The 27,261-nt window shown below is 32.4% G+C and overlaps 3 protein-coding genes across 7 annotated transcripts; 2 read left to right on the top strand and 1 right to left on the bottom strand.

The window, feature by feature from the left end:
* Positions 1–7,257: 7,257 nt before the first annotated feature.
* Positions 7,258–13,832, bottom strand: LOC118034389 (uncharacterized). 4 transcript variants are annotated; one of them, XR_004685015.2, is made up of 14 exons: positions 13,424–13,832; positions 13,281–13,343; positions 12,647–13,096; positions 11,685–11,756; positions 11,003–11,128; positions 10,685–10,897; positions 10,037–10,084; positions 9,729–9,890; positions 9,157–9,318; positions 8,717–8,810; positions 8,524–8,642; positions 8,379–8,423; positions 7,847–8,202; positions 7,258–7,759 (listed from the first exon to the last, which is right to left on the bottom strand). XR_004685015.2 is itself a non-coding variant. In XM_035039666.2 (13 exons), exons 1-13 carry the CDS (start codon positions 13,754–13,756, stop codon positions 7,969–7,971), a joined length of 2,121 nt encoding a protein of 706 aa, XP_034895557.1. In that variant the 5' UTR covers positions 13,757–13,832; the 3' UTR covers positions 7,258–7,968. The 4 variants fall into 4 exon arrangements, 1 of the variants encoding a protein (XP_034895557.1); XR_004685014.2 differs by having other exon boundaries at positions 7,258–7,728; XR_012168701.1 differs by having other exon boundaries at positions 7,258–7,698.
* A 1,601-nt stretch (positions 13,833–15,433) lies between these two features.
* On the top strand, positions 15,434–20,859 carry LOC118034390 (uncharacterized). The gene is made up of 6 exons (XM_035039667.2): positions 15,434–15,596; positions 15,688–15,812; positions 15,895–15,991; positions 16,093–16,202; positions 17,472–17,546; positions 20,474–20,859. Exons 1-6 carry the CDS (start codon positions 15,527–15,529, stop codon positions 20,522–20,524), a joined length of 528 nt encoding a protein of 175 aa, XP_034895558.1. The 5' UTR covers positions 15,434–15,526; the 3' UTR covers positions 20,525–20,859.
* Positions 20,860–21,704: 845 nt separating this feature from the next.
* On the top strand, positions 21,705–24,525 carry LOC118034391 (uncharacterized). Of its 2 annotated transcripts, XM_035039669.2 has the most exons (3): positions 21,705–22,121; positions 22,767–24,150; positions 24,241–24,525. In XM_035039669.2, the coding sequence occupies exons 2-3, from the start codon at positions 22,795–22,797 to the stop codon at positions 24,262–24,264; spliced, it is 1,380 nt and encodes a 459-aa protein (XP_034895560.1). In that variant the 5' UTR covers positions 21,705–22,121; positions 22,767–22,794; the 3' UTR covers positions 24,265–24,525. The 2 variants fall into 2 exon arrangements, with proteins under 2 accessions (XP_034895560.1, XP_073262163.1); XM_073406062.1 differs by lacking the exon at positions 21,705–22,121 and having other exon boundaries at positions 22,128–24,150.
* The last annotated feature ends 2,736 nt before the right edge of the window (positions 24,526–27,261 follow it).

The following is a 27,261-nucleotide window of genomic DNA, read 5'->3' as shown; positions in this document are numbered from 1 at the left end:
AAAATTAAAAAAACCCTAAACACAATGAAAGCAAAAAATGACATAAAGATAGTTGGATATTTCTTCTATGATTGAGATATCAGGGTGTGGATGAAGCTCAATTAAATATGTGTTTGGGAATGTGGTGCAAATCGCATTCCCTTAAATTTTTAAAATTGTTTTTTTTTTTTGTTTTAAATAATTTTTTTTTTATGTTTTCAATGTGAACAGTCATAAATAATATTAAAAAATTAAAAAAATATATTTTAATATATTTTCAAGTGAAAAATATTTTGATCTGCTACCGCTAACACAATTTTATACACACCATAAATCCTAAATAGTAGGGATAAGGACTTTTTTTATGTCATCGTTAGACAGTAAAATTTGAAGATCAAAAGGGTAAACATAGTTGGATTTTTCAATGGAGACATGACCGACACCATTGGCAAATTTGTTGTTGATGGAAAATATGAACAAATCTTGTATCTACAATTTTTTCATGAGTTTTCCTTCTTAGCTTTTCATTCCACTTTCGAAGTCTTTTAGGGTTTAATTGCTTCTTCTTTTACCTCGATGGAGTGTGTAATTCTTTTATTTCACTATCAATTGTTTTTACAAAGAATAGAACGTTTGGGAACGGATGCAAATTACGTTCTTAAAAAATTTAATTTTTTTTTGTTATACTAAAATTTAATATAGTTTTATTTTTTTAATTGTTTTGATGTGCTGATATTAAAAATAATTTTTAAAAATAAAAAATATTATTGACATGTATTTTGACATGAAAAATTATTTGAAAAACAATCATTATTATATTACCAAATATACTCTTATGATATAAAATTATTCATAATTAAAGGATGTTGCAATTTTTGACGAGGATTAAAATTCTACTCTATTACTTCGAAAAAAAAAAAAAAAAATCTTGCTCTACGACGGCTTTGCTATTATTATGTTACTCCTCCTTTATTTTGGAGCGGCCCCTGCTTTCTTGCCGACAAAAGCCTTAAAGTTCAAGCTACAGGTAAGCAAACAGCAATGATAATGAGTAGGGAATCCAATTTAGATATTTAGATAAAGATGGTAATAAAAATTGTTTTTTTAAATATTTTTTTATTTTAAAATATATTAAAATAATATGTTTTTATTTTTTATAATTTATTTTTGATATCAATATATTAAAATAATTTTAAAACACATAAAAAAATAATTTAAAACAGAACAAAAAATTCAATTTCTAAAAAAATAAGGTGTGCAAGCTGACCTTCTAGGCCTTTATTTATAGGCCAAGCATGCAAACTTGTCTTTTCATGTCCAAGCATGCTTGAACTATTGTTAAATAACCCTTGACCCCTTTTATTATTTTCTTAAAAAATAAAATAAAATAAATTTATATTTAAATAAGCATTCAATTATGTCATAGCTCAAAGAAGATGAAAGCTTTTATAGTAATATTAACAATTATTTTATGAATAATTGTATATATTAATCTAATATGCATATTTATTTTTTAAAAATCTATCATTAATATTCAATACAAACAAAATGTTTATTTTGGTGATTTCTTATTATAATTATTTTATATAAGTTTCTTGAATTTATTATAAGTGTAAAATAATAGATCCATGGAAAAAAAACTTGTTTTCACAATCATGATAAGTTTCTTCATAAAAAAAAAATGCTTCTAATAGAAAAAACTTGATTTCACAAAAAAAAAAAAAAAAAAAACAAGAAGAAGAGAATGAATAAAAAAATGGATTTTTTTATTAAAAAAATATATTTTTCCTCTTTAATTCAAGTCATTATAATTTTTATGATTTTTTTTAATCATCATTAGTTTTTATTCAATAAACCATGTTGCCAATAAAAAAATTTTATTAAAATAAAAGAGAACCAAACGAATGAAAGGATATAATTTTGACTTTTAAAAAAAAAAAAAAAAACATTTCGATAGCGTGAGTAAAATTATTTACCACAATGGATTGTCGTTCTTCTAGACATGCGCTGAAACCATCACAGGAGGTGGCTGGCTCTCTCTCTCTCTCTCTCTCTGCCACGCCATCAATCCTAATCTCATAAGTAGAGGGCCCATTTGTCTTTTCCTCTTTAGAAGACAATCTAGTACTTCCATCAACAATTTTTAGTCATTTGAGAACTGCAAAAAGCATATTGGACCCCCTTTTTCTGATTCAATGAACCACATTCCAAGATTTGACCTTTAATCATTGTTAAGATTGGGGCAACAAATTGCCTTGAGGCACTTTACCTCCAGAGATTATTTAGAGATATGATATGTTAATAGTGTTTGTTTTTGGAGTTATATTGTGTTTTAAAAAATATATATTTTTTTTAAAATTAAATTTTATAACATTTTTTCAATCGTTTTAATATATTGATGATAAAAAATAAAAAAATTATTTTAATAAATTTTTAAATAAAAAATACTTTAAAAAACAAGAATACAACAATAATACTAAATTCTATCGTTTTTATATTTTATTTGTTGTCGGTGCGTTCTAGATCTCTAAAAATTAAAATAATTCAAATCACATCATGAAGAATATTTTTTCTCCTTCTCGATCAGGTGAAAAAAAATTAAAAGAATGAACTTAATCATTTCTAGGTAAACAATTCAATGTCGGTTGCAAAATAAAGAACACGAAGATGATTGCAAATTCTATTATTAATTGATTTGCTATAATTGATGATTATGCTCACATTGTTGACATAATGAGAGAATTCTTATAATAATAATGTTAAGTCCGTGCAATAAGCAATTATTAATAAAAAGAAATAACATATTATGATTTATTTATTTAGTCTAGTTACAATAAATAAATAACAAGTGAATAAAGTCTCAACTTTATACCGTGTTATAAAAAAATGAAGCTCTGTTTAACAGATCAATTTGATAATTTTTTTATTTAAAATCCTTAAACTCAAGTTGTGTTTGCTTTTAAATTAACTAGAGATTAATCTATTAAATTAATCAGTGACACAATCGAGAATTGAGCAAGATTTAGTAAAAATAATTTAATTTTTACCCCAAATGACATCATTTCAGGTTTTTTCAACAACAAAAAATGCCCAAAAACAATATTTTTTTTTGAAGAAAAATACTCCAATAAACCCAGGACAATCTATTAACCCACGAGTTGACCCACCTGCCTTGTCATTTTTTTTTTTTGATTTACGTGGGTGTCCAGGCCAACTTGTGCGCACCACGATTAATCACACGGTTCATTGAACATCCTGCAAACCCAATGAGCATGTAAGGCGCCGCGGGGATGACAAACATGTATGATGAGATTTGAACCCAAAAATAAAAAAAAAAAAAACAAATTCCTTTAACTACTGGATCAAGATCTCAAGTGCTCCAACCTTGTCATCTTGCATGTCTGCATGGTGCCCTAACATGACTTTTTTAAAAAAAAAATTCTCTCATTCAAAAGATCATCGAAGCTTTACTTTTCCAAAAAAGATATGTTTTGCCTGATGTGGCGTTTTGTTGATGAGACATTTCAAAGCATAGCAGTCCCGAATCCTCATGTGGTATAATTATTTGAAGCAAGAAGAATCCAAAATTAACAGAACAATCCATGATTCTCGCCGATTTTATTTTTATTTTTATTTTTATTTTTATTTTTATTTTTATTTTTGGTTTCGTGGATTACTATAATTCACGTTGGATACCATAGCAAGTTAGCAGCCGCTGTCAGCTTCTTTGCTCATAAACTACGAGCTGATTTTTCTAAGGGATAAAAAAAGAAAAACAGAGGAGTTGAAAGTGGAAAATGATTGATCTTAAAGATTGAAAAACATGGTGTTTGAAAGACTTGTATAGATTATTAATTTAAAAAATATTTTTTACTTAAAAAAAATAAATTAAAATAATATTTTTTTTTATTATTAAGGAATAACTTGATTAGATTTTGAATTTAATTTTTAATAATTATAATTTCAAATCTTTTTAGAATTATTAAAAAATTATATAATTATTAATTTTAAAATTCAATGAACAGACTCAAACAGCTAGCTCGCCTGTGGAAACATGGCATAAAAGTTTCGGCAGCTGAAAGTGAGGAACGGGCCTTTCCTCTGGGCTTGATGCCTGTCCTCAATGACTTATTGGACCCGTTGCTTAAGATAGGGACCCAAGGGAGGAACTCCTGCTTTCAGGATAAAATATTTATTTATTTAAAAAATATATATATATGCTGTAATACTTGAAAATATAATATCATAATTATTTTTAAGTGTTATTTTCAGAAGCTACAATGTTTTATACTTTTAAAAATTATAGCCACAGCTAAAGGTCATATATTTTTCTAGACTCTAAATCTAAATAACAAAATCTCCACTTTGCAGAAATCCCAAACATTACCAGCAACATCTATTCTATTAAAGTTGACCAACATCGGCAATTTATCACTTCATAGTTTATAATCACATGATCATGCAACTCTAAATTCTGAAATAAAAAGCCATGATATAGGTTAAGAATAGTAAATGGAAGATTAACAAAGAAACTAAATCATGTTGCGGTATTCTTGTTCATTCAGACTCATGCAACTGTGGATTGTAACAATTACTTCAGCCCGCATGTCTGTTGTTTTTGTTTGTGCATGCATGCCCTCTCTTTTCTTTTGCTTTTGCATTATTAATTAAATTAGTGGGCCAATATGCATTAAATATATCCTGTTTGCTAGCAGCTATGCCCTTTGTTTTCTTTTGGATCTGCATTGTTAATTAAATTAGTGGGCCAGTATGCATTAAATATATCCTATTTGCTGTTACAAAATATATCCTAATGCTATTTGCTGGCAGCCGTGCCCTTTGTTTTCTTTTAATTCTGTATTGTTAATTAAATTAGTGGGTCAGTATCCATTAAATGTATCATATTTGCTGTCAGAAAATGTATCATAATCCTATTTGCTGGCAGCCATGCTCTTTGTTTTCTTTTGGTTCTGTATTGTTAATTAAATTAGTGGGTCAGTATACATTAAATGTATCATATTTGCTGTCAGAAAATATATCCTATTTGCTGTCACATTGATCTTTTTATATTGGGAGGAGGGTTGTCTGGTTTGCATGGGAAATATAATCATTTTGGTTAGCGATAAGATTTTGCACTTTGTACAGCAGTTGTCCTCTATATTTCGAGTGACCAGAAATTTAAAATACCCTATTCTTTTTTAGTTTACAGCCAAATGCCTTTTCTTTTGCTTTGTTTATTTCTGATCTGTGTATTTCTTTGCCCCTGGTTTGTGTATTTCTTTGCCCACCAGTTGTTGGACTCTCTTTTTATTTTTTTCCATTGCTTTTTTTTTCTGGTTGTTGCACCATCAGTTTAGTTTTTTTTCCCTCTTTTCATTGCCCCTCTAACTATTTTTTTTTAGTTTTTATTCTTATGCATCCATAATTAATCTGTGTGGTTCCTTTGTTTTCAGCAAATTTGTTGAGCTTTTCTAGCTTTTTTTTTTGGTTGGGTTGTTGCTTTGTTCATGTTAAGGCTTACTTGCTTTAGGTTGCTGGTATGTGCATGTGTTATTGGTATGCAAGATTAATGGGTTTTTTTTTTTTTTGTTTTGTTGGACTGTGAGCCAGCCTTTTTTTTTTTGGTTGGGTTGAACTTGTATTTTTTTTCCAGTTGTATTTGCTAAATCTAATTCAATTAGCAACTCATACACGCAATCGGAAGGACTTTCTAATTCAATCATGTCGAATTATCAAGTTATGACCAATGTAAGGATACTTTAAAAACAAAAAAACTAACACTAGTCTGCTTGTTAGTGAAGTTGTATTCTGCTAATAATAGTTGATTTTGGGGTGTTTGAGAGCATGATAATAATTTTTTTTAAAATATTTTTTACTCGAAATGTATCGAAATAATATTTTTTAATTTTAAAAAAAATATTTTGATATAGTAAATCAAAATTATCTGAAAACACAAAAAAAAAATTAAAAAATATTTTTTTTCAAATAAACTTTTAAAAAATAAAAATAAATGGACTCTTCATCCAGTTTCTGGTGGAATAACTAGTTTTAAAATACAAAAAAAAATTAGAACCAATTTCATCTTTTCTCAATCTAATTTGAATTTTTTTTATTAAATACCGAAGTCACTTGTTTTATTTCAGATAAAAACTAGAACAAAATTAGAATATTATGTCCTAAATACACTTGAGCTCTTAATTTGATGACTGATGATAGATGTTCTAACCTCTCCTTTCATTATTTATTTTTGTATTAAAATATCTTTGTTTGTCAATATTCTGAGATTTTTCCTTTGTTTAACTACTTTAAGTTAATTTCATTTTGAAATTTATGTTTAGATACATGTTATTTTGTTTGAATTGCACTATTTATTGTTAATTTAGCTTTTACATTTAAGGTGAAATTTATGAATCCCGAAATATTATTTTAAAAAATTATTTTTTGCATTATTTATAATATCTTGGGATGGAATGTCAAAATACTTTGAAATCAAAATACATCGTAAAAAAGAAAGAAAGAGAGAGAGAGACAAAACAGTATTAACAAGTATAAAGCTGCCAATTGAACATTGAATTAAAGTGTCGATAAAAATTAAACAATGAACTTCAATCGCTTATTTAGGAAAACTTGAATCCTAGCATGTTTTTCTTATTATATGTATATTTTTGCCATGTATATCTAATTAATTTTAACTAGTACTCTATTTAAAAGTGATTATTTTTTATTTTTTAAAAACATAATCAAATTAAATTTATTTTTTTTTTAAAAAATCAAAACCAGTTCAAACCGACCGGTTTCGGTTCAGTTTTTTAAGAACAAAAACCGGTTTGACTTGATTTTTTTGGTTTGCCTCGGTTTTTTCCAGTTTTTTTTTTTTTCAGTTTGAGTTCTGTTCGATCTGATTTTTTCAGTTTCAAACTTATAAAACTAAACTGGTCTATTTTTTTTTTACAATTTGGTTTTTTTAATTATTTTTTTTTTGCTTTTCTTTTCTTGGTTTAATTGATTTTTTAATTTTTTCTAACTCCTATGCTTTAAAAGTTTTTTTTTCTTGGCTGCGCTAGCCTAATTACAACTTTTACTTATTAGTCCCCCATGTATAACGAAATATAACTCAAATTCAAAATTGTAAAGTTTTCAATCACAGCTAATAATAGAGTGTGACAATTAACAAAAGCTAATTGTGCTTGGGAAACACTAGTTATATAGATTTATAAGTATTTTTTATTGGAATAGTGTAACGATGAATTTGCTTTTGCATAATCTAGCAAATGAAACTTTATCATAAATAATCTGAAGATCTTTCAAATCTTTGTGAGATGAAGACTAATGTTACACAGCGCGCCTAGGTTTCAAGCTATCATGGTGTCTTTATTTACACATGACAGAAGTAAGCTACAAACCTACGAGTACTTCTGCAATACAAGTTTAATTTCAAAGCCAACTGACTTCTAATTTTCAATCAAGTATTAACCCTTCCATAGTTAGAACTCGGGTCGGTCTAGCAATCAGAAAAGATGACTTCAATTTACTCTTTCACGATCACACTAGGATCCTCTTCAACAATAAAGCACACAAACATTAGAGGAGTCAACATGACCAAGGAAAAGAGATTAACATTGGCAGACACTGGAAGACATTCCTCAGCTCCTGGATCCATCTGTTGATGATTGTTCAAATGGACTATAGCAAAATCGACTCTTCCAATCACCGAGAATCCTTCCAATTACCGAGAATCCTTCCAATTTTCTATCATGCCGCGTTCACACAAAAAACGAGACTGAAGTATCAACAGTTTATAGACTTGACATTGACACTGAAAGTTTCTTGATCGCAGCTCTAAAATGAAATGGCATAGTATACTAACCTTCATTCAGCAATGAAATCTGGAGTAGAAGCTGAACCCATGGCATGTCTTCCCCTTGGCTGCATGGAACCACAAGCCTACCAAAAGCCCTATGATTATGAGACCAATGACCCGAGTTGCTCCTAGTACTTTGCAAATCCAGCTCCTTGAGCCTTCCCCAAAACTGATTCTATGCCATCGAGAAACAAACCAAATCTTTTTGCCACGGCAAATCCTGCATGCATGCCATCAACTGCGGCACTTACAATCCCGCCAGCATAACCTGCTCCTTCACCAACTGGGTAGAGCCCTTTCAAGGACATACTTTCATAAGTGTCACTGCTACGAGGAATCTGAATAGGAGAGCTGGTTCTTGTCTGGAAGAACAAATGATTCAATAGCAAGTGTGAAAAATAGATCAACGCTTAAGAAGCAAGTTTGAGAAAATACACTGTGCAGAAGATAGCAAATCTGAATCCATTAAAAAAAATGCATGTTGGATGTATTGCAAATCTTGTGTTGCCACGTGTCTGGAAAAGATAAACAGAGCTACCTCTACTCCATGGAGAAGAGCCTCGTTGGAGATAAATCCTGGTAACTGAATATTCAAGAGATTTGCAAAGATAAGTTATTTTTTAATTGAGAGAATATTCAAGAGATTTGCAAAGAAATGTAGCTAAAGGTGAAAATGCTAAAACCTCTTTGTCAAACGCGGAGACTGAATGCCGCAAAGCATCTGTGATGTGCATTGGAAATAACTCATGGAGCTTTGCTGCTTTCACCCCCAACCGATAGCTTGATGGGGGCAAAGATGTTACTGGCAAAACAAGGCAGGTCAACTAAGGGAGATTCAGAAGTAAAAGATCCCTGGAAAAGAAATTTACATTCTACCTGATAGCTTGCCGTCTAGAAAATCAGTTGCTGTCTGCACAGGCACTACAAAGTCTCCTCCTCCCATTACAGCCGCTCTTCGCTCAAACTCCCTCTAAATGATGGGGAAATTATTTCAGGAAAAAAGAAGCAAGGACCCAAAACATGGACTTCCAAGATAGTACAAAGGTTTGAATCAATCTGGTGGAAATTAGAAAGGACTAGACCGGCCAGTGTGCGGGGTATAGTAATTTGAAACCTCTTTTATGGAAAATATGAAATTTGTGACAAGAATATTGGCTAGAGGCAAACAAAAATATTTCTTGTAAAACGAAATTCTCTTAAATTTTTATGGAGCTTTGTTTTCTATACAACTTTGGCTCAAGGCTAAACTTTATAATGCAGTGGGTACGTGATTAATATTAAGGTAAGAATAACGTAAACAAGAGCAGAAAGCCTACCTGGAAGTCAATCCCTGCAAGAGGCCCATGAAAATTCAGGGAATTAAAGTCCTGTGTCGAAACAGTGACAACAAGTGCAGCATTTGCCCACTTAGAAGCGCGACGAGAAAATGACATCCCATTGATGCATATCTCAGATGGATCTGTGCTAGTCAGGACAACCTGTGGTCACCAATTTAAGCACCCACATAAGTGGATACATTCGAGGTTTTATTTATGTACAATTTACCCCTCATCCCATCTTTCCCAGGTCCTAGGTTCTAACTTGTCCCTCACTGGTTCTGATTTTTTCTGGTGCAATAGAACTTTTAAACTGCATTACAAAGTAGTACCAGTGACACCCACAAGTGATTGCAACAAGTTCAGTTTATAATCCCGAAGTACATAATTAATTGCAAAAATTCAAAATTTTCATGTTAAACTGAATTTATCAAGTATTCAGTCAAGGACTAAGCATGCATTTACAGATGCAACAAAAGTAACAAACAAAGTGACCGAAAGGCAGTGTTCAAAAGAATGACTACATTCAAATCTATATTCTTTGCAGAAAATATCCAGACAAACAAGTATACCTGTCCACCAGGACACATGCAGAAAGAATAGCAACTACGACTTGTAGGCCCTGAACTTGAGGGTGTCTTCCCATCCTCTCTACTAACATAACTAGCAACCTTGTAATCTGCCACTGGTATTTTCCCCCGTCCTCTATGAACTTCAGTGCCCAGACTAGAATACTGCAAATTTGTATAAATTGAGTTGCAAGAACAAAACAGAAAGAATGCTATTGGATGAATCATGTTTTAGAACAGAAGTGAAATATCATGATGAGTCAAGCCAATTATCAATTCATCTAAATGAGGAAAAGATATACATAACCAACCTGTACACTGTTTATTAGCTCTTGGGGGTGTTCGATCCGCAAACCAACCTGTTCAACCAAGTAACTTTCTATGACAATGGCAGGAAAGTCTCAAGATGCCAAGTTAAAAATAAGAATCAAGCAGAATATCAATAACCACAGCATGGATGTCACATAATAAAGACAAAACAATTAAAGATATTCATGCTGAACTGTAACAGACAAGAAATAAAATGAATTTTTAACCCTAGGTTTTTTTTTCTGCAATTTTGCTGAAAGTCGATTTAAGTGACCTATTTCAGATCAGAAATGGCACAATAGACGCACTGCCAAAAATCACTTCACAAAATTTATAAGAAAATTTGATGCTGATTACACTGTCTAGACCAAAACAAATCATGCACTTCTACCCTGAATTGACCATTAATGAAGCTCTCATCAAGTAACAAAGGAAGTCAATTTGATTTTGGCTCTTATTACGGTCAACTGATGACCAAACATGCCTAATTCAGTGGCCAAACAGAAGCTTACTTCCTTGATATACACCATGAATAAATGGTGTGTTCTGTTTAAAGTAATTTGGTGGACCAAAGTAGCGAATGGATGGCCACTCATTGTCAAGTTCTTTTATTACACGATAGATAAAGGAGAAAAGGATTCTGAACTCACAGCAAAATCTTTTGGCGTCAAATCAATATCATGGGAAAGAAGCATGTGATATATATCACGAGCAGAATGGCCCACAGCCAGAATGACAGCATCAAATCCCAACTTTTGGCAATCCAGCCTCTGTTTGTCCTTTGAATCGGAAACTTTGACACCCACAACATGACCATCCTCTATTATCAGATCATCTACCCTTGTCCCAAACTTGATTGAAACCTAAGGCAGTATAGTTTTCTGGATGTTAACAGAGTGGAAAACTGTAGTAAAGAAACACAATCAACAACTTGTTTCAGATAGGCAAATGCTGAATCAGCAACTTACACCCTGGTCCTGTAGATTTTGGCGAAAGTTGCGGAGCAATGGAACCAGCCTATCAGTTCCCAAATGAGGCTTTCCATCAATCAAGATGTTTTCTGGGGCTCCAAAGTGAACCAGAGTTTTCATAACCTGAGATTTACATAAATATTAGATACCTCGTACAATTGCTGAAACTAAAAGTAGAACTTGTTTATAAATTTTGTTTAGCAGGAATCTACAAATAAAAGTAAGAATGAAAAGAAGAAGAAATGCAAAAATAAATAGGCAATATGGGGAAAGACATGGACATTTTTTTCCTAGCAGTTCTGCAAGTAGTTTAACCTATTAATTTGAATAATAATGATCTTGTAACTGGAAAATCCACATCTTCATGATGACAGCTAATTCTGCAACCACCCGGTTAATAATCAAAGAGCTTTATTCATACTAAAAATGCAGCTCTCAAAAGGAAATTATATCAAGTTATAAACATGCATGAATAAATTGGACCTGTAATTGTATCTTCTAATAAAACTGTATGTAAGCTTCTTATTAAAAACAAAAAAAACACAGGCAAGCATTTGTGAGACAACCAACCAGGAAATCACGGATATAGTAGAAGAGCTAATATCTGTAAAAGATAGTACGTATAGTGCAAAAGCAATGCATAGGAGATTAGATCAGAAATATGAGGAATGGTTCTCACCGCCAAAACACTGTCACTGTTCCTTCCAATTCTAGTTACTAGCTTTCCATCACTCCAAGTACCTGCACCACCCTGCCATACATAAGTCCTTTATATGACTTGGTATCAGACAAGGAAAGAATGCTCACCAAATATAAGTAGGCGATGGAAAAATAACAAATAAACAGACAATGTCAAATCAATGAAACAAAATGAGAGCCAGAATGGAATAAAATTATCAAACAAATATAAAGAAACCCATATCCTCATTGTTGCAATTCATATTCCAGCTTTTCAGCCATTCATGGGCATGTTAACCCAAGCTATGCTTCATAAGCATTTCAAAGCAGAAAATATGTCAGTCCTCAGAAGCAGGCATGGGTAATTATATTAGAGCTTCCGCTAATTACAAAATAACTTTTGAACCAATTTCTGGGAAATATAGCAGCATATTTGGAACGGAGTCACTAAGCGCCATGATGGAGCTTTAGGAATTGAGTCACACATGCATCAGAGAAGCTTGGCTTTTCTTTGAAGCATTACAGTGCAAGAATTCATTCATCCATATACAGAGAACAAATAATCCGTTTATCACTTGTCTAGCCATTCCAATTCATTCAATGTAACTATAATGGGAAGGTTCAAGTCATTTAAATGGATACTGGAATCAAACTTGAAAAGAAATGTAATGAATAGACAAATGAACTTGACAAACAAATACTTCAGAATAAACAAAATGAAGACCATGTACTTGACAGAATAAACACACGCGCAAAGAAAAAATTAAGTTTTAGTTAAAAGTTTCTAGGTGTTGGAATGGCAACGGGCAAAATCATTATGACACTTTTAAGAAGCCGAGAATCAACAAGATAGTTTTGTTCTAGGAAACATAATCAGAAAGACTCAATCCAAAACAATATTGATTCGCATACAAGATACTAAAACAACCTTCAACAAGAGTACTAAGTGAAGCGAGATATAACCTCCCCAAAGCAAAAATTGCTCTCCAAATCCAAAATCCGCCGAACCATCAAAGCACCAATATCCCGTCCCCTTTGTTCAACTGGCTGGCCTCTTTCTATCAAAGTAACATCTGCACCAAGCTCTGCAAGAATCAAAGAAGCAAACAACCCAGATGGCCCGCTACCCACAACTGCAATTTTCGGTTTTCTACTCCCCGTGTACTTATATGCACCCGCATTGGAAGAATAACCATTAACACCACCTTCTTTCAGCAACCTTTCTCCCTCAACCTTCTTACAATCTTGTATTACACTAATTATATCACCCGAGACTCTTTCTCGAGGCATATGTTCTATAAGCCCAACTCTAGGCTCTAAATCCGAAATGAAATCCCTAGTACGAGGTTCTAGATTTATAAGTTCACTCACATCCATATCCACTGTATACACAAATTTTGCCTCCTTTAACATCTGAAAAAAGTAAAAAACATTACTAAAACAAATTAGACAGAAACAAAAATAAAACTTTTTTTTTATATATAACTAACTGTTTACCAATGAAGCATGAAACAAAAAAAAATAGAGATTGAGGATAATTTCAATCAATTTAATAGAAAGCAAGCAAAAACAGCAAACCCCTATTAATTAAACTGACCTTTCTCGCATCAAACGATTTCCTAATAACCGAAAATGCTTCTGGGGGCAACATTGAAGCAACCTGTTGCAGTTTTAAGTGATTAAAAATGGTAAAAAGAATATCAAATTTCGTTTTCAAAAAGGGGCAGATAAGAGTATTACCGGGAACTTGATAGCTTTGGCAATTTCTTGAAGCAACCCATCGGAGACGCCGAGAAAGTCCTTTCCGGGGTCGTCTTGAACGGAAACAGCAAGCTTGGATAGCCTCCAAATGCCATCAAATTTGTTCTTGACATCAGTCAGAGCTTCTTTGTGCTTCAACTTGAGTTTCTTCTTCTCTGAGGGATATCTTTGCTTTCCCGTTCGTTTTGCGGCGCAGAGGATTTTTGGGAGTGTTTGGGGACGGTGAAGTCTACGGGTGGGATAGGGGAGGATTGAGGTGCTGTTTGGGAAGGGGAGAGAGAGAGGAAGGAGGATGGACGGGAGAACGGACATGGTTGGAGGAGTCGGCTGGGTAGTGGATACGGGGGAGTGGAGATATTGGATTTATATTTTCGAAGTACGTAGCTGTCTTCAACATGTAATATATCCTCTTAATATGAAGGGTTCAGATTTGATGGTAAAATTCTTTTGAATCCATCATTCGGATTGGCTGCCTTTCACAATATTCTCACTTGGTGTTAATTTTCACTTTAAATGATTTTCTCGTATGAATTTGAATCGATCAAAATTAAAACAATTTATAATCGAATTAAAGTTTGTTTGATATATAATTTTTATATTTTAGAATATAACTTAAATTTTTTTTATATATATATATATAAATAACTTCATTAAAATAAGCTAAAATAACTTTAAATTATAAATATATTTGACGGAAATGACTTGTATATTTTTTATTTTTTTATTAGAATATATGCAGAGGAAGTTATTAAGATTCATAAGTTAATTTAACTTTTGATTAGGTAGAAATATTAACATCAACAAAGAAACTAAAATATAGAGTTGTTATATTATGTCAATATTCATCCTTCTATATTTTATTATTAACAAATTTCCTTTTTATGTCCCTCTAATAGTCAATCTATTTTAATTTCATCATAAAAAATTATTTATTTTTCAATTTAGTCCTCACAAACTCTATTTGTGTTGCTCTTAATTTATTTTTTTCCTCTTGAAATTGCATATTTTTTTTTATGTTTTATTTAATTTAAATTTATTTAAAAAAATATTTATTTTTTAATAGTATTTATAAAAAGTGCAACCTTATGAGATATCTTTTTTTTTCCTATTCAATTAATTTTATTTATGTGTCTATTTATAATATCATTTTATTAAATAAAAATTTAATTATAATAAACATAGTTATTGAATAAAATCATGTAAATGATTCTTGTTGCGAGATCAAAAATCTTAATTTACACATGTTTCTTGACCTTTTCAAATGCATGTTTAGTTATTGCTAGTAATTTTTTTTTATTAACATATATAATTTTAATTTATTTAATTAGATACATATATAATTATTTTAATTTACACTTAATATCTTTCATATAAAAAAAAAATGTTGAAGAAGCCTACATGTTGAATTTTTTAATTAGAAATAAAAATCCAAGTCATGGTTAAACACGAGTCAAGTTCATAATTAAAGGGTGTGTGTATTTGAATGAATTAGTAAAAATAAAAAATAAATAAAAATAGAAGGAGTCAGATTTTTGTGTACTTTTAAAAAAAATTATTATTTTTCTTTGTTTCAAATTATTATTTTTTTATGTTTTTTAAATAATTTTGATATGCCGATATCAAAGATATTTTTTTAAATATTATTTTAATATATTTTTAAATAAAAATCATTTTAAAAACAACTATTATTATATTTTCAAATATTTTTAAAAATGGATACTTTGATTCATGTCTTATTTAAGACCTTATTTAGAAATAAGAGTTACTTGAAACAAGACAAAGTAAACCATCTATAAATTTTAGCTTATAATGTTTGTTGTTATTTTTTTATAATAATTTTTTATATAGAAATATATTAAAATAATATATTTTTTATTTTTTAAAATTATTTTTATTATCAACCTATTAAAACAAATTAAAAAAAAAATCTTAAAATATTTTAAAACCCAAAAAAACAAGCAACTACTTTCTTGTTCACGCACGCTTACCAACCTACCAAACCAGTACTTGCCCAGTAAAAAAATCAAAACGAAAACGAGGAAAAGGAAACAACGCTTCATCGATCACATCACCAAGAGCACCATGGGCAACACATCTTCGATGCTCACTCAATACGACATCGAAGAAGTCCAACAACACTGTAACCACACCTGTACGTAATTCCCTCGGTCTCCTCCTCCTCCTCCTCCTCTTCTCTCCACACAATCAATTTACAATTACATTTAATTAACTTGTCTGTGTAGTTTCGCAGCAAGAGATAGTGTCGTTGTACCAGAGGTTTTGCCAGCTGGATCGAAACGGCTGCGGTTTCGTCCCAGCCGATGAGTTCCTTTCCGTTCCTGAATTCGCCGTCAATCCTCTCTCTCAGGTTCTGCATTTTAATTTCTGTCTCTCTTTTCATATATTTTGTAATTTTTTTAGTGATTTTTTTTTATTGTTTGGAATAATAGAGGTTGTTGAGAATGGTAGATGGACTGAATTTCAAGGAATTTGTGGCATTCTTGTCTGCATTCAGTCCTCGAGCTCCTTTGCAACACAAAATCGAATGTAATGTTTATTTTTTATTTTTTATTAACTTTTTCAAAAATTAAAACATAAAAATAGTCTCTAATCTCCATAGATGTGTTTTATCTTATGTTGTTGTGTAGTTATCTTCAAGGTGTATGATTCGGATGGCAATGGGAAAGTTACCTTCAGTGATATGTTGGATGTATTGCATGATTTGACCGGTCAGTTTGTATCAGAACAACAAAGAAAGGTTAGATTTCAGCCTTCTTTTGGTTTCGTTTGAATTTGATTTGGATGTGTTTAGTGTTCCTGTCGATTTTCGTATGCATATGGTTAATTGGTAATTTCGAGATTCAAATAAGAACATGTGTGCCAAATTGCATACCTTGACCTTGTTTTAGGTATAAAAAGAAGAATGTAAGGGCACGTTTATCTTTGAGTGAATTTCTTGGAACTTTTATCAGTGCAGACATTTCTTTTTGCAAATAAGGGACACTGCGGGGCTCAATGGTTTAATATTTAGGGAGATTCAATGCTTGCCTAATTCTTCTTACTGTATATTTGGAGTTTTCCTACTATCTTTTTCTTTTTTATGAAAAAGAAAAGGCTTATTATATATTCTTAGGAGGTATATATGCGGCACCAGTTTGGGCTACTTAAGACGTCTTTGCAACAACTTTTGGAAGGTTTTTTGGAATGATAATTGTTTAGGTAATGAATTGATTTGTTGAATTGACTGATCTATGAATTAATCTCTCTAAAGCTGCCATGGATTATGTAACTGTTCTATTTGTATTTTAAGGTGCATGAGAATGGTTTTTAATTTTATCATAGGTGCAATTTGAGTTTTTATGAACATTATAGTGCCTCCAGGGAATATCAGATTTAGTAGAGTTTGAGGCAGAGACTTAGTTGAGTTGAAGTGAGTTTTATGTGGTGCTATATTTAGGAATCTGGAAAACCGTGGTAGCAAAAGTTTTACAGGCTTGCAGTTAAACTGATCTCCAAGCACATTGTTTGAACTTTTTCAGGGTTTTTGTCTGATGTGGTATGGTTTCAGTTAGAATACATGAGTCAATTCTGTTGATATAAAATCAATTGGAAGAAAGGCAATGGTAAACTTCGCAGAATAGTCCCTTGTTGTTGCCTACAATGAAGTTGAATATTTGAAATTCTTGTACAAATACCTGTTTGTAATGATGTAAGTATCCATTGCTGAAATAGCTTAAGAGTGCTTGTTTTTACTTAAACCGAGGACTGGTTATGAAGTGCACATTGCCTAGTTTTCAAATCAAGAAGTCAAAAAATTGAGTTCCCAATACATGTGATCTTATTGACTAACAGTATCAGATGTGATTTCAAGTTTTTGCTCGGTTATCATAGAAGTTTGATGTGATTTCAAGTTTTTGCTTGGTTAATATCATAGAGCTAGGACTGCTTTGAAACTTATTGTTTCTTTATATGTACATCTGGTATTGACATGTGCTTTGTTTTGGATCTTTACTTATGTTTGGAGCAGCAAGTGCTGACACGTGTCCTTGAAGAAGCAGGTTGCTCAAAGGATTCTTTCTTAGTCTTGTCAGACTTTGTAAAGGTACTGCCATTTATATCTGATATATCTGGTAATTATTGAAAGTTTTATGAACTTGATAACAAAAAACAAATGTGATTAACTAATTTTACTTGATTTACTTTATTCTTTCTATGATCTGTTGTGCTCATACATTACACATGCACAATAAACATCACCACCCTTAACTTAGTCACTTTAATATAAGTTTTCTTTTTTATTTCTTCTTTTTCCTTTTCCTGAAGGTTGGAACAATTGTTATGAACTTTGGATTGCTTTGTCTAGAGAAACTTTTGTTAGTGTATTATGGTTAAACTTGATATTTCATTGTCTAAAGGGGGATTAGGTTGGCATTTTCACATTGGGAATCAACTTTTCAAGCATGCTTCATAGGTAGAGAATTTGTGATTGTGAAATTGATCTTATAACATGGTGATGCGGGACAAAATAGATTTAAAGTTAAAGAAAGAAAAGAAAAATCTAAGAAGAAGAAGCTAAAAAAAGAGAAGAACAAGTGTTGAAAAAGTATGCAACTTTGTAGTTTTTATTCAATTCATCAATAACCGTCTAACATTTAGAAAAATAAAATATAAATACTAAATCCCTATTTATAACAAATAATTAGATTTATAGCTCACTATATAAAATACCCAACAATAACTAAATCAAACCCAACAAATAAAGTTTAATTAATAAACCTCAACTAAAAGTTCAAATAAATTAAATCAAAATATAAGTTAAAGTCCAATCTCTCAACAGTTTGAGCTACCCTTCATCGTCTATGATTATACGAGTGTGTAAACAAGGTTTCGAGTTCAATGTCATCATCAACTCTTTCGGGGTTGGAGAAACTTGACTTCATTGAGTTTTTCAAGGTTGCTTCAATAATGCTCCCAAAGATCATGATTAAGCTGTTGTAATGCCTCTTTGATAATCCAAGTATGATATGAATCTGGTCGTCTAGCTCATATACCAGGATTCAATGAAGCTCACCATTCCTGGTAAAAACAACTTCTGCTTTCAAAGTAGTATTAATATGTTTATTTCGTGTTAAAGATAAGAATAATGAGGCATATATTTTAAAATGAGCATTAGAGACAGGTTGTATTTTATACATAACAAAGTCCTTCATGTCAAAAGTAAAGTTAATATCAAAGTTTGATGACAGATTAATAACATAATTATTTGATTCAATCATTCGTAACATTTTGAACGGCTTAACACCACTCACTTGAAATTTATGATTGGTTTTCAAAGGACACCGTTTAGGGCTAATTTGTATCACAAAATAATCTTCAACATTAAGTACATCATGATACTTATGTGAATCAACTCGAAATTTATATTTTTCATTATTTGGTTGAGTTTTTTTTATGATCTCAATATGCAAATTATGAACTCTACATGCAAATGACACAATTGAATTAGATATTTTATAGTGTGGAGACATAGGAAGAAGATATACAAGCTTTCTAGGTTTGTAACTATGAACGCTATATGACTGAGGGTGTGGAGTGGAACAAATATTATTTGAAGTCTTAGTAGATGTAGTTTGGACATAACCTAGTAAATTATGATTATCTTCATCTTCCTCATCATCTGTTAGGGGTAAGGGATCAGAGAGCTCAACATGTTGCTCTAAACCTATGACATGTTGGACGTCAAGCATGAGGGGGTGAGGAGAATGTTGCTCAAAACCTTTGACGTGCTGGACGTCAAGCATGGTGGGTGGGGGAATTAAGTAGTTTAAGAGGACTAATATCATGAGACTATGATGAACATCAAGAATGAGCATCATCTCAGCAAATCTAACTCTTGTATTATCAGATAAGTTGTGTCACTTAAAGAATTAATCCATTTCACGAATCCACGTATCAAATATCCAAGGGCTATGATGATCGTCAAAAGTGGGGAATTCTATTTGGTTAGGGCTCATGACTCGCTCATCAAGGTCATCGTGTTTAGAGTAACCTAAATGATAGACATATTGGTGACACTCAAAGTGAACTTGCTTATAATGGTTATTCTTATGATATTTATTGGTCTTTGGGTGCTTTATTCGAAAATATCTTGTATTTGTTGTCATAGGCTTCCTAAAATGTACTTTCTTATGCTTGTAGATGCCATCCATTGTTTAGTCACTATATTTATTGGCTATGTCAAACATCACATGTAGTATAATTAATCTAGGTGCATTGCCCTTCACACCATCATGTGCCCGCATACCTTATTTAATTCTCTCTATAATTTAGGACATATGTGTTGGAGAATAATATAAATAATATCTTAGGACCTCACCTAACAACTTATGTCATTGGGTCGAGATGATTCTTTGACATGGTATCAGAGCTTTATTGACCAAACGGTCATGAGTTCGAATCTCATCACTCTTATTCTATTTAATAAAAACTAAGTACAAGATAGTATGAGTTTGTGCAAGTTTCAAACCCAAAGGGCTTTCACTTGAGGGGGTGTGTTAGAGAATAATATAAATCATATCTTGGGACCTCACCTAACATCTTAAGCTTTTGGGTTGAATTGATTCTTTAACATGGTATCAGAGCCTTAATGATCAAGCGGTCATGAGTTCAAATCTCATCATCCCATTTATTTTATAAAAATTAAGTACAATATAGTGTTGATCTATACAAGTTTCAAACCCAAAGAGTTTTCACTTGAAGGAGTGTTTTAGAGAATAATATAATTTAGATCTTAAATCCTCACCTAATATATTTAAGTTATTGGGTTGAAATGGTTAGTCGATAATATGCAATTTCCTTGTAAACTTTTATGGATTATATCTTTTTTACTGCCTTAAATTTCCCATTTGAACTTGCCCCCTTCAATTATTGCATCATCCGTCTAGCGTCTCATAACATTTAATTAGTCACTTTCTCCACTCAGTTCTTTAAATTCATCTCGTGCGATCACAGTTGATTGCTTACTTGCAGATTCTTGGAAATTCTGATTTGAAGATGGAAGTTGAAGTTCCAGTGGACTAAATGCAGTTGGTATCAAATAAAATTGCAACTTCAGCCGAGATAGTGAAGCGCAGACTGAATTCTGGTGGCGAAAAGTGTGAGCTGCCACACTTCTCTGTAAATCGATGTTCAAATGCAACTGTTGTAAGGTATCTGATTTTAGACCGTTATTTAGTTGATAATGATTCAAGCAATGAACTATTTTGCAATTGCCAGTGTCACAAGTCTTCTAGAAATGCCCTTCACTTCCAAACCTCGCCTGGTCATCCGTAAATACAGCATGCGCATCAATATGCGGTGCTTTAATATTTTGTTCGGCATTTTGATTTAATAATATTAAATTCTTGATTTTTTAAGTTTTGAATTATTTTTTTATATAATTTTAGATTGTTTTAATGTGTTATGGAAAAAATAAATTTAAAAAAAATAATATTATTTTAACATATTTTTAAAAATAATTTTGCATCGGATTCCTAATCATACGTGAAAGAGTAGGGACTCCTTAAATAGTCGGAGGAGGAAGTGTCAATCTCCATTTCCGTTTTATCATATGAAGAGCAACCTCCAAACAAACCGTGCTGGATTCTATTTGTTAAGCGTGATGCACAGGGAAATGATGACGGCAGATACCATCATCACTGTTAATGATACTGTTTCTACTAAGTAAAAGTCGTGGTCGGTCTCATCAAATTTGATAGTTTGTGTTGGATTTGGACAGGCCAAGATGCTTAAAATAGTACGTTTGAAATTCAAAAAAGAAAAAGATAAAGATAAAATAAATAAATACAAAGAATACAACTCTGCCATCATAATTAGCTTTTATAGTGACGCTTGTCTAAACTCCTCTCCCCCTCTCAGATGCCGCAGCGTGGGCGGTGATGGCCCTGATGGGGCCTATTAATAGCCGTTAAAACCTCCCCTTTTAACAATTTTTTAGCTTGATAAATATCCTTAGACGCCCGTTGAGAAAAAAAGCAACCAAGGCCCCCACATGGTAATCATAAATCTATTTGTTTTTTTTTTTTTTAAAAAAAACCCTCAATTAATGCATTAATTGACAAGTGACAGGAAGATTAACTATCCTTGTCATTTGGCCACCAAGGTTAATCGATTGAGATCAGGTGCATAGTTGTCTTAACTTGTTTTTTTTTTTTTTTTTTAATTTCCTTTTTATTCTCAATCCATGCGTTAAGGAATTAAGGCATCCCATGTCAGCAACATTTGAATACATAACTTAAAAAAGAAATTTACATTTATGTCAAATCTCTCATCTGCTTTGTAGAAAAAGCAATGGAAACGCAATGAGACTTCTATAAGCTATGTTTGGAAAGATGGTCCGGAAATGATGAGGTTTGCTTTGGTTGCTTAAAAATAAGTGGGGTCTTGTCCTAAGCTCTTGTACAGGTTTTTATGCCTGAAATTTTCAAGCCTATCTGGTCTGCTTTGCTATTCTTTCGTTTTTTCCAGAGAAGCAATTTGCTTCATGGTTGGATTGCTTGGTTTCTCGACCGGACAGTGTTATATCTTGATTTGTTGAAGACGACAGTTCCCATTTGCTAAAAGCTTTTTCTTTCTCTCTATTGGGTCATGCTCCAAGGAGTGAATATACAAACTGCAGGTTATAGGCTCAAATTTCATTTCTTGTTGTGCTTTTTTAACGTATTTCATAGAATGATTCTTTGTGCTCTCTGTTGTTTTGTCCAATATCTTTTATCATTTCCCACCCCCTCTTCTTCTATCTTTCGGGATTTCTCTGAGTTCTTTTCTTCCGCACCTCCTTTTGGCGCTTATGATACATATTTTCACAATTAAGTTGAAAATAATTATAACATCTCTTCTTTTGTTTCTGTCAAAACGTTATTTGTTCTGCTATATCTAAGTGTGGCACATGAAAATATTGCTTGTTTATGGGATGTAATCCGCCCTTTTCACTTGGTTATGTTTTCGGAAGGGAGGGCGGTGCAGATGGGACAGAGCCACCCAGTTGTGTAAAGGATCAAAGGAATTTATGTTTGTGTTCATATTTATAACCAAAATATTTACAACTGTTGCGTGCAAATGTGTTAGCTAGCAAGGGAGGGTAAGTTGTTGACCCTTTGCACTAGCCTATCTGCTTGCTTAAACTCTCATAAGTGCTTTCTAGTATGATTTTTTAATTCACTGTTTTTGTTTCTGGAGATACTAAGCGAAATTTGAGATGAACAAGGAAAACTGTTGATGGGTTATTGAGACTAAAAAAGAGTTGATGCTATTTTGTGCACAGGCAGTAGTCGCCATTTAATTTATTGCTCATGGATGGAAGTAGTTTATTACCGGCGCGTGAAACTAATATAGCAGCTCTGAAAGAAGCCCTTTATACACAGCAACATCTTCTGCAAACCCTTTATGCAGAGCTAGATGAGGAAAGAGAAGCCTCAGCCACTGCAGCCAGCGAAGCTTTATCTATGATATTGCGGTTGCAAGGTGAAAAGGCTTCACTGAAGATGGAAGCAAGCCAATATAAGAGAATGGCAGAGGAAAAGATGTGTCATGCAGAAGAGGCTCTGGCAATCGTAGAAGACCTCATATATCAGAGAGAACTGGAGATTGCATCTCTTGAATACCAAGTTCAGGCTTATAGGTACAGACTTTTAAGCATGGGGTGTAATGATTTGTGCGTGTACGAGAATACTTATCCAGAGAATCTGTTAATGCAAAGAAACGATCCTTTATTTGGGGAAAATGGTGCCAATGGAAATGTAAGGAGATTCAACTCTCCGCCTCAGGTTTCAATCAAGGATGCCAGTTACAATAAAAGTAATATTGAAAGGAAAAAATCTATAGTCCCTGTGCTAGATACAATGCAAATGAATGCGGAGGAAATTGCAATTCGAGAAGCTAATGATTCAGAGATGAAATCAGGGAGCCCTTCTGGTGCACACGCTGGATCATATTGGGAGCAGATCAAAAGGTTGGATGAACGGGTAAAAGAGATTTCTGACGACAAAGATCCCAGTAGGAAAAACTCTGCAATCTGGAAGGGTGGCACTTGGTCTCCGTCATTGTTTGCACAAATGGGCACTGGCACATCCGGCGATCTAACAAGAACGGAAAATTCTACTCATTCGGACAATGTTAAACAGCATCAGGATTCACGGGAAAGTGTTCAGGATATTTTTGAAGTCCCACAAACGATCGAGAGTTGCAAAGTTTCTGAACATCCTGTGAAAGAACGTCACAAAATGACCTTGGAAGGTGAAAACAGGCTTCAAAAGCCAGATATGGTATCCGAGGATGTTCTGATAATGCCTAATAAAGATGAAAGGGACCTGGTAAAGGCAATGGTGCTTTCCACGGTCCATGAGAAGAAATTGCCTAGGCCAAAAGATCGGGCAAGTTTTCACCGCAATGTGTCTCCCGTGAGCCGCCCAGCAATTAGTGCAAGCAATTCTCAAGCTGAGTATCAACAGCTGAGTCAGAGAGTTGAGAGGCTTGAGAGAGTAAGAAACAATACAAGTCAAGAAATTATTTCTGAAGGGGAAGAGGAATTGAATTTGTTGAAGGAGATACGAGAACAGCTCAATTCAATACAGTCTGAGATCAGAAGTTTGAAAAAAACAAAAAATCCCCATGCTGCAGATAAGCAACCTTTAGATCTTCTCCAGGAGGTATGTGTTCTCCTCTCTCTCTCACCCACTCATGCATGCAGGCATAGTCAAGTTAGAGATACGTAACACTAATATTATTCTTATTTTCAGGCAATGCTGTACTTTTGGTTTTAATTCGAGCAATCAAGTTCTTACTGCCTTAATCACCGAATTTTTATGAATTTCCGGGTTCTGATACACCTGCAACAAGGGCTACTTTGTAAGGATGATGTTTTGATCTTGAATAGAGTGGATATTATACAGTAAGTTTGCGGATTTTTTTTTATTTGATTTGTTGTACAAAACCTATTCAATGTAAATGTTGCAAAGTTAACATCAATCACAGAAGAAGTTTGATTTCAATACGATGTCTTAGGCATGCTGTCATTTTTATTTTGTTTTCTCTCCTAATATTGGGATGATGATTGTAAATTATATTCTATACAACTATCTCCACTTTGCTCGATTTCTCAATCTGTATATGCTCTATGTCCATTTCTTACAGTCTAACATAAATTTTTAAGTGGCTTGACAAATTTTGAGTGATGTAGAACTCTCAATTCCAGTTCATGAGTGTGGAGAGCAAGGCTGTTTCTGGTTTCATTTTCCTTCCTCCAAATGAGGTACCAAGTGATCTCTAAATGTGCAATTTGCATGTCAGGAATTGAATTTTAAGTGATTTATGTATTTGTTTCATAGCTGCATTGTATATATTCACAATTTCTATTGCTTGTGTCTTCTGGTCGGCTAGTTGTCTTCATTTAAGGCAGAATTATGAAGAGTAGATGTCGTCTTCTTTTTACCCCTCTGATTAAGTATTCTCTTCCGAGATTTAATCACTAGTAATCATTTTACTTGACGAGTTGTCTTTCGATCCTCAATGTTAAACAAGAACACCATTTGTCTAGCAAACTTATAGGATCATAAGTCACGACTGAGGACTCTATCATCTACTGGATTGTCTTGGGATGCAAAAGACACAAACATTATTAAGGATGGCGGTTTAGACTTTGCTTCTCGTAGTTCGGATCTCCAACAGATTTGGGATTGTATTAGATTCCATCCCTGGGTTAGCTCTATGGATCATTATGTTTGGACAAGTCAAGACATCTTCTCTGGTTTCCAGGACATATCCCACGACACTCCTTCATCTTATAGCTTATCTCTTTGGATCGTCTACACACTATGAACAGACTATAAACTTTTTAGATCATCACCTTTGTGGTATGTATCTTATAAGGTTTATATTTGGAGACTTATAATCATTTATTTTTGAGTGCTTCTTAGCTGCAAGATAGAGAGAGATCTCAGACAAGATAAACTTTATTACCTTGGCCTTCTATGTCACAATACCCGTTTCTTTAATGGGCTTCTCTTCAGTTTCGGGAGAAGGACTTCATGTATATTCTAGCATGATTGTTATTTTCTGCCACAATTTACTTGAGAGGAATACTCATAAATATTTATTTATGTTGTTTTATTTTGGTTTGATGTTATTTAGTTTTTTTGTTTTATTTTGGTTTGATGTTATTTAGTTTTTGAGCTTTCTTGCAATTTATTTACCCTAATTTTATAGGCTTCATGACTTTTGAATCTCAATAACAGATTCATTGTATATCTTTTTTTTTTTTTGGTAACTCGGGGTGTCTGGGCCAGCTTGCGCGCACCACAACTAATTCCCGGGTTTACTGAACATCCTGCAAGCCCAGTGAGCATGTAAAGCACCGCGGGGGTGACAGGCGTACACAAGTGGAGCTTGAACCCTGGTGTGGAGGAAGGGAACAAATCCCTTCAACCACTAGGTCACAACCCCATGTGTAGATTCATTGTATTTCTTGGGTATACTTTTCATATTATTTTTATATGTATCTTAACTTTCTCAAAAAATAAAATAAAATCCTCTTACTATAGAGGTAACGTGACCGGACACAACCATTCTGGTGAATGACAAGCTTGATACTACAGCCATCACTCATTTAATACTTGAGGAAAATAAAAATAAAAATCACCACGCTCATTTTCACCGGTGCACAACTCTAACCATGTCACATATCACTCTGCTGCATGTGATACTCGTTGTTTTCTCTTATTGGAATCAGGGAAGTGATGTGTAAGAACTTATTGACAATATTAAGTATTAATAAATAATTTTAAAATGATAATCATTTAAGGCATTCATATATTGCAATGTCTTCAAACATTAGTGATTTCTCTATCATTTATATTTCTTTCTCTTTTAATATTTTTATTTTCGCAACAAATATTATATGATAAGTTGACAAGGATAGTGATGATGTCCAATATATTTATAAATATAATTATATAAATATTCTAAAATGGTCTCATCATTATATTATTATACACATGGACTATCAATTTATACATACCAAACACCCATAAAACAATATAAATGTTTTCTACTCTCTCTTTCTCAATAGATTTTTTTATTCATCTCTGTTCTAGTATTTCATTAGATAATTGTCCCATGCTATGCTATGGGTTTTTAATGTTAAAAAAAATATCTAGACGTTGTTAATATTTTTTCTAGTATAAATTTTTTAAATCATGAGGGGATTGACCCAGTTAACTTGGCGGTTTTAAAAACAACTCGAATGACTGATAAAAATATAGTTTGACTAAAAATAAATATTTAAGTCAAGATCTTTTTTATCAATATTGAAACAATAACATATTAGATCGATTCGAGTTGAATTGTCAATTTGTATATTAGTTCATGAGACTATGATAACTTCATAGAAAACAAATTAAAATAAATTATAAAGCTTGATTTATAATAAACTCAATGTTGAAGTGTAAAATTAAAAATAAATCAATAAAAAATGACATGCTTTAACCCAAGTTAATCTGCTAAGCTCGTGATCTAGATTATAAGATCAAAATAACCCAATAAAAACAAATTAAAATAAATTATGAATCTTAATTCTCAATCAACCTAACGTTAATAAGGTTAAAAATAAAAAAATCAATTTTTAAAAAGGACACAAAAAACAACTTGAGTTAACTTGGGTTAACTCACCAAATCTATGACCTGAGTCATGAAAGAGAGATAACCTCATAGAAAGTAAAACAAAACAAATCTTGATGTCTAATTTCCAACGAACATAATATTAA

This window comes from Populus alba, chromosome 18 (assembly GCF_005239225.2).
Source record: "Populus alba chromosome 18, ASM523922v2, whole genome shotgun sequence".
Classification (NCBI taxonomy): Eukaryota; Viridiplantae; Streptophyta; class Magnoliopsida; order Malpighiales; family Salicaceae; genus Populus; species Populus alba.
The sequence above is the reverse complement of the archived record's forward strand: the minus strand, read 5'-3'. Positions and strand labels throughout refer to the sequence as shown.